General features: G+C 62.6%; 1 protein-coding gene across 5 annotated transcripts; it reads left to right on the forward strand.

Moving 5' to 3' along the window:
• Positions 1-12: 12 nt before the first annotated feature.
• Positions 13-10,352, forward strand: CERS2 (ceramide synthase 2). Of its 5 annotated transcripts, none has more exons than XM_016122839.2 (11): positions 13-149; positions 6,655-6,828; positions 7,182-7,299; positions 7,463-7,581; positions 7,798-7,855; positions 7,957-8,007; positions 8,215-8,307; positions 8,494-8,622; positions 8,798-8,904; positions 9,016-9,169; positions 9,355-10,352. In XM_016122839.2, exons 2-11 carry the CDS (start codon positions 6,656-6,658, stop codon positions 9,493-9,495), a joined length of 1,143 nt encoding a protein of 380 aa, XP_015978325.1. In that variant the 5' UTR covers positions 13-149; position 6,655; the 3' UTR covers positions 9,496-10,352. The 5 variants fall into 5 exon arrangements, with proteins under 5 accessions (XP_015978325.1, XP_015978324.1, XP_015978323.1 ...); XM_016122838.2 differs by lacking the exon at positions 13-149 and adding an exon at positions 814-1,009; XM_016122837.2 differs by lacking the exon at positions 13-149 and adding an exon at positions 1,940-2,059.
• Positions 10,353-10,421: the final 69 nt, after the last annotated feature.

A 10,421-nucleotide genomic window follows, 5' to 3' on the forward strand; every position in this document is an offset into this window, starting at 1 on the left:
CTTGGGAAAGCCTGGCCATTAGCAAAACTGCCTCCTCGTAAAATGATTCAGAAGCCAAAAGAGGGGGCCAAGTAGGACAGAGGTGTGGGGAGGAGTCAGAGACAGACGGAAGGCTGGCTGGGGCCCAATGAGGAGACACTGCGGAGAAGGTGTGTGGGGGGAGGAGGGCTGTGGGGACCGCTCCTGAAACGGAGAGGGCGGTCTGGAATTGGAAGGCTGAAGGTGTGTGTGGGGGGAGGGAGTTGCAAACGGGCCGAAAATTATAAAATTTGTTAATAAGGGAAGAATTCAGAATGGGGCAAAGGAAAACAGGGCTGGAGGCTGGGAATGAGGACTCGGGCAGGTCTGGGGCTAAAAAAGGCTGGAGGCCCCTGGGCGGGTTCTGGAGAAGGTGGGTCCCTGCGTAGGACAACAGGTCTGGGTTCTCTGGTGGTGGGCCTAGGCTGGGGTGCTCCTGCCAGAGCAAATGAGCAAACTCGCTGGAAGTCATTCAGCTCCTGCCTCTCTGGCTCTCCAGAAAGAGCCATAGGTGAGGGCCAAGCCCTCCAACTGGATTAGCGTGTGTGGGGGTCATACTCCTGTCAGCGCTTGAACTTGTCTAGATAAACCATGAAAGGAGCTGCTGTCAAGAGGTTCTGTGACTGTATACAAATGTCAACATTTCATCAAAATAAAAACAAAGTTACCTCTACATGGAACAGGGTGTAGCTCGCTCACTCTTGCTCTCTCCGTGTCTCTCTCTCTCTCTCTCTCTCTCTCTCTCTCTCTCTTTCTCTCTCTCTCTCTCTTCCCCTAAACCCCAAACACATCCTTCTGCACCCTGGCTAGGAGTCAAGGACTGTTTTCTCAGTTTTGTTGGGTAAACATGTTGCATCTTCCTGAAACATCATCTTTACCAGACTCAGGAAAAAATATTTTTTTGAAAAGACGAATTTGAGCACGGATAAACGTGATGTAGATTGAAAACTGCTGAAGCTGGGGGCCGGCTCTCTCGGAGCCTGCGGGTAGGGTACGTGTGCCGCTGGGGTGGGCTGTACGGCTGCTGGGTGGAAGCGTCGCGGTTTTATGGTGAGGGTGGGGACGCCCTAAGGGTCGCGGGCTCTGCGCTGGGAAGGGCAGTGTGATCACAAGTGCTGGCTGCCGGGGTCGGTCCTGGGCGTCCGCACTCGGGCAGGACGCCCCCCCCCCCGCCCCCCCAGCTACGCCCGCCGGGAGCCGGGCGCCCTCCCGCCTCCGCGCCCAGTGGGGCCGGAGGTGGCGGGAGCGGCAGTCGGCGGGGCGGGGGGGATTGCGGGGCGGCTGCCGGGTCGCAGTGGGGGCCCCTGGGTGGGGCGCGTCTGACCCGTAGGGCCCCGAGGGCTGCCTCGTCCCCCTAACGGAGAGACGGAGAGGCTGACGAGCCCGCCCCGCTGGGGGCTTCTCCCCGGGGCGCTGACTCCTCCGGGCCGGGCGGGGGGCGGCGGGGGGCGGCGGGGGGCGGCGGGGTGCCCGGGCGGGGGGCGGGCGGGGTGCCCGCGCCGGACGGGGGGCGGCGGGGAGCCCGCGCCGGGCGGGGGGCGGCAGGGGGCGGCGGGGAGCCCGGGCCGGGCGGGGGGCGGCGGGGTGCCCGCCGGGCTGGGGCGGGCGGGGGGCGGTGGGGGGAGGGACGGCAGGCGGCGGGTGCCGGGCAGGGGGCGGGCGGGGTGCCCGCGCCGGGCTGGGGGCGGCGGGGGGCGGCGGGAGGGCGGCGGGGGTGCCCGGGCGGGGGCGGGGGGCGGCGGGCTCGGGTGCCCGCGCCGGGCCGCGGCTCGCCCCCCGCCCCTCCGGCCGCGGGCCCACGCCCAGTCCGCCGGCCCCGCGCCTCGCGGCCTGTCTCCGGGCTGGGCTCGGCCTCGGCTCGGCGGGGCTCGCGGGCGGCGCGAGGAGGCGGAGGGAGGGAGGGAGGGAGCGGGCAGGCGGCGGGCGGAAGGGGGAGGAGAGGGGCGGGCGAGCCAGTGCGGAGGGGCCCGGCGCTCGGACGAGAGGGGACACGGAGCAGCGGCCCCCGGCCCCGCCAGCTCCGCGCCGCCGCCGCCGCCGACGTGAGTGGGGGCCCGGGCCGGGGCGCCGGGGCCGGCGCGCGCGGGGGTGCGGCGGGCACGGCCGCGGAGGGCTTGGGGGTGGAGCCTGGGGCGCCCCCGACAGACAGGCCCCCCGCGGAGAGGCCCGGCGGGGGGGCGGGGGGGGCCGGGCGCGCGGGGCGCGGGGCGCAGACCGCGCGGCCGGGCCGGGCCGGGCCGGGCGGGGCGGCCGCGGGTCGGGGCCTCCGCCGGCCGCGCTCATGGCGGCGGCCTGGGGCAGGGCGGGCCGGGCGCCCGCGGGCCCGCGGGCCGGGCGGGACCGGCCGTCCCGGGCAACAGGTAGGGGCCGGAGCCGGGGCCGCGGGGCCGGGGGCCGCGCCGCGAGCCACGGGCGCCTCTCCGCGGGGGCGCAGCAAGGCTTGGCGACCGTCCGCGCGCGAGGCCCCGGCCGGACAGGGGCCCCGCGGCGCTGCCCTTGGCCCGGACCGGGCCACGGCCACAGTGGGAGGGGACAGAGGGTCTTGCTGCTTTTTCTTCTGCCGGCGCCCTGTGCGCACTCCGGGAGGGAGGTCAGAGCGTCCATGTGCTTAACGGGAAACAGGAAGGAGTGGCTCTGAGAGTCTGCCCCGGTCCCCCAAGGGTAAGGCTCCCAAACCGTTATGGGGTGTGTGTGGCAGGGGCGGACGGGGAGCCGCCGGTGCAACTGGTTTTCTCTGCCGCAGCTTGCGAGTCACGGGCCCGTAGGCTCTCTGGCAAGTAGTTAATTGCAGGTGTGTGGCAGGGATCTTTGGCTCGCGCTTGGGGGGTTTCTCTTTCACCCCAAGCCAGGCTCCCGGCGTCCAGACCTGGTCTCAGCCACCAGAGTGGCCAGGCCTGGCAGTGGAGGGGGGTGGGGGGGCGGGAGGTTGGTTCTGAGGATCCTGAGTTGTGGAGCCAGACTCTCTTGCCAGAAAATCAATCAAGGATGGCCTCCAGCAGGCAGTCACTCCCACACCTGTGTTAGGTCACTGTCCCATACCGCGGTCCAGGTGACTGGGCCCAAGTGTGGGTGGCCGACTGCACTTGTGTTGGGGCTCCTCGGGGTAAGGACTTGTCAGCAGCCTCGTCCCTCAGGGCTGGCCCTAATCATACAGTGACCGGGACGGACTCTTTTCTAAAGAGAGCCCCTTGTGTCCCTTGGCGTCCCACAGTCCACTCCCTTCACCAGGGCTCCTGGCCAGCTTTCCCCTGGGAGGAAAGGCCTTCTCTTTCCCCTGTCACTGGCCAGAGGCTGACTGATCCTTTACTGCGCCCTTCAGCACTGTACCCCCCATCCCCCCCTTCAACCTGCCAGCCTCTGCTCACTCCTGGGTGCTGTAGGCTGATGCAGTATTGGGTGTGTTGGGGCCTCTGATGGGGCTGCCCAGACAAGCTAGTTCTGGGGCCCATCCTGCAGCCCGGACCAGTGAGCGACACCTCTTGGCTTCGTCCACTGCTTGCAGCCTTCCAGTTCATGACCTCTTGCTGTTGCTGCCTGTAAAGTTTTCAACAAGGAAGACTACTCAGGTCGCCTGCCGCTTCTTTTTTGTAGCTCCTCAGGCTACAGTGGCACCCGGCAGCCCGTGAGACCCTCTGTCACTCTCTCCTCCCTTGCCGATTCCGTTTTATTTTCCTCAGTTTTTCCTCCAAGCTCTGAGAGTCAGTGGCACTGCTATCAGGAGTCTGTGAGATCCCTTTCTGGCAGACTCAGACTTCTGCCTTCCCTGCCTTCTGGGTCTACAATCCCCCATGGGGACCCTCTGCCCCTTTGCTTGCATCCGTGAGGGTCCGGGAGGGGTCGGTCAGAGTTGGGGCAAAGGGTGTGGACCGGGCTGAGCCAGCTCAAGTTCGTTGTAATCCAATGCCCTCGAAATCCCTGCTCCGCTGGCCACGCTCCAGCCTGTGGCTCAGAAAGTGGCGCCTGTGTCCCTGAGGCAGGTGTGTGTGTGTGTGACAGAATCTGAGAGGTGCATACATACCTCACCCCACCCCACCCCCCCCCTCCGCCATTGTCTCTTTTATAGGATTGGCGGAATAAATTCTGTGATTGGAAAAGTATCTGTAGGTGTGATTTTTCTCCACCACAAAAGCAAGAAACTGCCCCGAGGGCCGAGAGGGCCTGGAGAAGCAGGTCGGCTCCCTGTCGCCAGTCACAGCCTTTTGTTCGTGGAGCCCTCGGTGTGCGGTGCCAAGCAGCCGCCCGGGAAGCAGCCGCCATGGCCCCCGGGCGGCGTTGGTTCTGTGGGCTGTGTGAGCCACCGGCTGGGCAGCTCTGTGTGTCTTCCCTTCCCCCATGTTGACTCGAGTCCTGACCTGCTGAATCTGGTGACCCTCCCAGCTAGGCCAAGGGGCGGGGACCGGGCCTGGTTAGCGCTCCTGTGCTAATGGAAGGCCTGGGCAGCAGGGGAAGGCTGTGGTCACAGAAAGCCTGGGACCCAGGTGCGAGAGAGCCCCCATTAATCTGGCCACCTGTCTCATCCCCCTGCGTCCTCACAGCTCACACCCTCCTCGCGCTCTCCCTGTCCTGGGTACAGGGAGTCACACTACCCAGGCGCTCGCCCTGGACTCCTCTGCCTCCCTCCCCAGCTCCTCACCTTCTTTGTCTGGGCAAGACTGGCATCAGGCATTCCTGGGCCCAGGAGTCGGGGCGCGGGGTTCCGCCTGCCCCTCTGGGATCCCAGCCAGCCCTCTGAACCCTTAATCCTCAAAATATCCCCGTTAGGAGAAACGTCCCTGCGGGTTTCCACTGACCAAGGGTGGGATGGGCCCCGCGTCCGAGGCTCGTCTGTGCCCTTGGCCTTAGATCTCACCAGAGGGCTAGGGTTCCAAGAGCCATAGCCTTCAGGTGACTGGGTCAGGTAATGCCCACCTCCCGCATGGCTAAGCGAAAAGGCGGGCAGGGACTGCCATCTGCGGTCCAACCTGTTCCTTCTCTACTGCATTTTCTGCCACTTTCTGGAGGAAAAGTGTGTATGTGCACGCGCATGTGTGGTCGCATGGGGAAAGTTCCAATGTGGATAATTGTTTAATTTTGTTCACTTCAAAAGACTTCCATCTCTTTAACTGATTAAATATTTATTCTGGCAGAGGTAGGGGGGAAGGGGCAATGCCCTCCTGGGCCGAGGCCTGGAATGTGCGTGGGTGGGGGACCGGGGGCTTGGGGGAAGGTAGAGCTGAAGCTCCTTTGTCAGTGCTGACCTCTGATTTCATCCCAGGGAGCAGTGACCAGGAGTGGGGACAAGAGGGTAAAGTCCTTGAGCTGGAATACTGACCCGTGACAGGCTGGGAGGGATTTCGCAAGTGCTTCTGTGCTGGGTGGGGGCGGAGCTGCGGGAGGAGGGGCCGAGGACCAGCCCCGCCCAGCTCAGCTGCGGGCTATCTGATCAGCCTAATGCCAGGGCCACCCACTGGTCTCCAGCGCACAGCAGAGGACAATCTCCCCACTCTTTCCTCCCTGGCGACGGAGGCGGGGCACGACCACCTGCCTTTTGTGTCCGCTCCGAGTCCCACGGCCAGCCTGAAAACCATCAGCTTGCCTCCCTCCTGGGAGGATGCCGGGCCGGGAGCCTGGGAAGCCCTGGCCTGTCATCTGCTGGCTTCACCGATGGGCCCCAGGACTGCCAGGTGGTGTCTGGTTCCAGCGCCACCGGCTCCTCAGGCCCGTCTTGCCGCTCCCAGCTCCGAGCAGCTGCTGTCCTCTCATGTGCCACAGACCATGCCCTCCCGCATTCGGGCATCCACCCCTCTGTGGGTCCTTCCCGTCCAGTGGAGGTGGGGGGCGCGGGCGGGGCAGGCAGCTGAGCTGAGCGTGTTTGACTGACGGGTGTTCCCCTGCAGACTAGGGCCTGATTTTCTGGATGAGCCTTAGAGAGAGCCCTCACTCCCACCAGGTGTCCAGGTCTGCGTCTCGGTCTGCTGTCCCCCCATCCCGGTCAGCAGCCTCGTCTCGCTTTGGTGCCTTAGGGCTCTCTTGCCTTGCGTGTAGTAGGTGGCTTGGCATGGCTGTTCACCTTGTGTGCAGAAGTTTGCGGTCCGCCGGTTGTCCTAGAGCTCAGCCTCATTTGGGGACATAATTTTGCTTTACTCTGGCCTCTTCATTTTCCCTAGGGGGCCTGCTGCCTGGATGGGCTGTGGGGGAAGTGGAGGGGTTTGCTCGGCCCTGGCCCTGCCGTCTGCTTTTGCACACTTCCTGGGCTGAGAAGTGTGCCTTGGTTGCTTGGCTGGGGGACGAGGGGGAGTGGCTGGAAAGTCAGCTGGACGGGAGGGTGCCTCTGACCTTACTCAGATCGTTGGCTACAGCTTTTTGGGCCAGACGGTGCTGGATAGCGAAACGGCAGGAGACCCGAGGTTCTTAATGCTAGGAAATCGGGACTTTGGGGGGTGCGAGCATCCCATTCAATTGCAGTAAGTAGCAAATGTCAGAACTGGAAAACCAGCATATTACAGATGAGGAAGCTGCTTCGTCCAAGGCCGCATGACCGGGACCTGAGCCCGGGGCTGAGTCTCTGCGCGCTGCTCCTTCTGTTACTCGTGAAAACTGCCATCTGTCTCACTGCCCGCTTCGATGCCCTCTCTCTTCCCACCCCGCCCCACTCAGGATGCTCCAGACCTTGTATGACTACTTCTGGTGGGAACGGCTGTGGCTGCCTGTGAACTTAACCTGGGCCGACCTAGAAGACCGAGATGGACGCGTCTACGCCAAAGCCTCAGACCTCTACATCACACTACCCCTGGCCCTGCTCTTCCTCATCATTCGATACTTCTTTGAGCTGTGAGCAAACCGTCCCACCTCCGAGCCTTCCCTGGCGGCCAGCCACAGTCCCTTGCAGTTTAATTGGTCTTGGACCCTGGCGTTCTGGCCACCCAGGTCCCTGCCTACTGTGTGTCCCCCCCACTGAAGGCAGCATTGTCTTCCTGAGGACCCAGCACCCCCCAGGCCCTTTCTGTCAATGGTCATTTGTTCTCACCCTCCTCCCCGGCTGGTCACTCGTGAACACAGGCAGCTTTGTCAGCTGTGGGCAGCCCCAGGAGGCCGGAGAGAGGGTTTCCGGGAAACTGAGGCCCTCCGAGGGGCTGAGGTGCTTCCGGAGAGCCGGACGCCTCTCACTCATGCCCCTTCCCCAGTTACGTGGCCACACCGCTGGCTGCCCTCCTGAACGTGAAGGAGAAAACGCGACTGCGGGCAGCCCCCAACCCCACCCTGGAGCACTTCTACCTGGCCAACGGCAAGCACCCCAAACAGGTACCGCTGCCGGGTCTCGGTGGGTTGGGAGGCCGCCCTGGTGGCTGAGACAGGAGGCAGTGGTGCTGACGCGGGCCCTTCCGGGAGGGCGGGCGGTCGCTGCGGAGTCGGAGTCCGAGTCCGAGTCCGGGGCCAGGCGTGACGGCCCCGCCGCTGCGCGCAGGCCGAGGTGGAGCTGCTGTCCAGGCAGAGCGGGCTCTCCGGCCGCCAGGTGGAGCGCTGGTTCCGCCGCCGCCGCAACCAGGACCGGCCCAGTCTCCTCAAGAAGTTCCGAGAAGCCAGGTAGGGAGGCCAAGGCACGAGAAGCGGGGGGCAGAGGGAGGTTTGGGGTGTCCAGCTGGGAGCGGGGGGCAGTGGCTATGCGCGGGGTGGGATCTCATCCAGGTGGGAGGAACTGGGACTGTCCTGACGTCCCCGAAGGGTCGGGTCCTTGGGGTGGTTGGAGGGCTGCGCCCGTCCCCCGCCCACTCTCCTGGCCACTTCCGCTTCCTCTTCCAGCTGGAGATTCACATTTTACCTGATCGCTTTCATTGCCGGCATGGCCGTCATCGTGGATGTGAGTGGGGATTACAGGGACGTGGGCGGCGGTTCTCCGGCAAGGTGGGGGAGGCTATAGAATCTGGGTTCCTCTTTTGACCCGTCACCCTCTCTCTGCAGAAACCCTGGTTCTATGACATGAAGAAGGTTTGGGAGGGCTATCCCATACAGGTAGGATGGGGTCCTCACTTCCTTCTACGAGGGTGACTAATGGGATCGATGTAGGACAGGACTAGGACACACACCCCCCTTGTGAAGAGACAGAAGGGACGGGCGTCGTGGCGCTGACCCACCTCAGCGGCCAGACGGGCTGGGTGTGGAGAGGCGAGGCCCTTGGGTCCAGTCGCTCCGGCCTCTTACGTCCTGCTCCCATCACAGAGCACCGTCCCCTCCCAGTACTGGTACTACATGATCGAACTTTCTTTCTACTGGTCCCTGCTCTTCAGCATCGCCTCGGATGTCAAGCGAAAGGTGGGTCAAGGGCCTGTGCCATGAAGCCCCGAAGCCGAAACAGAGTTCTGTGAACAGCCTCCCTCCGATTTTGTGGTGCTTTGGATGGAACTGTGGGACATGGGGAACGGAAACCCCGGGGGAGGAAGGAGGAGTAGCGGGGGCTGGGGACAGGAAGGAGTCCTGGAGCCTCCATCTCTCCTGCAGGACTTCAAGGAGCAGATCATCCACCACGTGGCCACCATCATCCTCATCAGCTTCTCCTGGTTCGCCAACTACATCCGGGCGGGGACTCTTATCATGGCGCTGCACGACTCTTCCGACTACCTGCTAGAGGTCAGGCTTTCTGGGCATTTCTTCAGACCTGCAGCCCCTGGTACAGGTCCTCCTGTCCCTCTGTCCTTCTCTGACGGGTGGGGCGGGGTGGGGTGTGTGACGTTCCTGGGACGGGGCACGGGGCGAGTGGTAGCGGGTGTACGTCTGAGCATGCGGACGGGGCCTGTCTGTGCAGTCAGCCAAGATGTTTAACTACGCGGGATGGAAAAACACCTGCAACAACATCTTCATCGTCTTCGCCATCGTCTTCATCATCACCCGACTGGTCATCCTGCCCTTCTGGTGAGTGGGCGGCCAGACTGTGCTCCCCTCCTCATGAAAGCAGGACACGTGCCTCCCCCCAGCCCCTTCCTGTCCGTGCTTACAATCCTGTCCCTCCCTCCCGGCCCCCAGGATCCTGCACTGCACCGTGGTGTACCCACTGGAGCTCTACCCCGCCTTCTTCGGCTATTACTTCTTCAATTCCATGATGGGAGTGCTACAGGCGCTGCATATCTTCTGGGCCTACCTCATTTTGCGCATGGCCCACAAGTTCATAACTGGAAAGGTGAGGGTGCTGTGCCCTTTATGTGGGCCTGGTTGGCCCTCAACTGTAGAATGCCCACTCTGCCCCCCGCCGGCAAGCTACCCTCTAAACTGCGGGGCCCTAGGTGTGGCTGGAACAAGCCCGCGCAGAGGCCGCCCTTAGCGGGCCTGTGGACATCGAATAACCCTGCTTCTCTCTTTCCACAGCAGGTAGAGGACGAACGCAGTGACCGGGAAGAAACAGAGAGCTCCGAGGGGGAGGAGCCTGCGGCTGGGGGAGGAGCCAAGAGCCGGCCCCTAGCCAATGGCCACCCCATCCTCAACAACCACCATCGTAAGAATGACTGAATGTTGTCTCTGCCGCCCCTCAGACTAATGCATAAAGCCAAGGAACTACCCTCCCCTCCCCACAGGGTCACTAAGCTCTGGAGAGAAAGGAGAGCGCCAGAGGAGAGTTCCCCTCTGTGCCCCCACCCCCCGCTTGTCACCCAGTTGCCTTTCAACCAAATCCTGACCAGCCTGCCCCCTGGTCTCTACCTGGGGAGCCTGGTTACACCCTGTTTTAGAGGGGGAACGGTCTCATTTTCCAAGTTGTCCTTTCCATCGCTTTCCAGACCCTTCCTCAGCTCTGGGTGCGGGGGTTACAACTCACATTCCTCACACTTCGGGATTTGGCCCTGTTTGCCTTTGACTCCCTGACCTCCAGAGCCAGGGTTGTGCCTTACTGTCCCACCTGTGGGCCTCTTTCTGCCAAAGCTGGACCAAGGCTCACCTTTCCCAAGCTCCCTAACTTGGACCAGAAACCAAAGCTGAGCTGACTTTAACGTTTTCCCTCCTAAGATGCAAGTGAATTGAGTGCAGGAGGGGGCACATGACCCTCGCCCTGCCTCTGCCAAAAACGGGGAGGGGGGCCACTCTGGGGACTGCTTAGACAGTCTGTGCCACTTCTCTGCCAGCTGTCCCTGTAGTCACAGGCCCAAGATCTTACTGCCTCCTTTCTCTGGCCTCTTCCCCTAGGCTAGCTGGTTTGGAGTAAAATGGCAATTAGTTCTAATTTTTTTTTTTATTTATTAAACATTTGGAGTTTTGGTTTTAAAGCCAGAATTACAGCTAGCACCTGACATTTTAGCAGAGGGACCACGTCAGACCAAAATGTACTGTTAATGGTTTTTTTAATTAAAATATATTAAAGATTAAGTAAAAGATGGCAACATGTTTCTGTGACTATTGGGAATTGAGACGAGGGGTCAACTAAGCAAAGTAAAATAGTCTTC

This window comes from Rousettus aegyptiacus, unplaced genomic scaffold (genome assembly GCF_014176215.1).
Source record: "Rousettus aegyptiacus isolate mRouAeg1 unplaced genomic scaffold, mRouAeg1.p scaffold_m13_p_17, whole genome shotgun sequence".
NCBI classification, from domain to species: Eukaryota; Metazoa; Chordata; class Mammalia; order Chiroptera; family Pteropodidae; genus Rousettus; species Rousettus aegyptiacus.

Coding starts and splice junctions, on each gene's coding strand:
- CERS2 (XM_016122835.2), top strand. CDS start 5,449: ATGCCAGGGCCACCCACTGGTCTCCAGCGCACAGCAGAGGACAATCTC. Junction 7,856..7,956: donor GCATGGCCGTCATCGTGGAT/GTGAGTGGGGAT, acceptor CTCTCTCTGCAG/AAACCCTGGTTCTATGACAT. Junction 8,008..8,214: donor GGGAGGGCTATCCCATACAG/GTAGGATGGGGT, acceptor CTCCCATCACAG/AGCACCGTCCCCTCCCAGTA.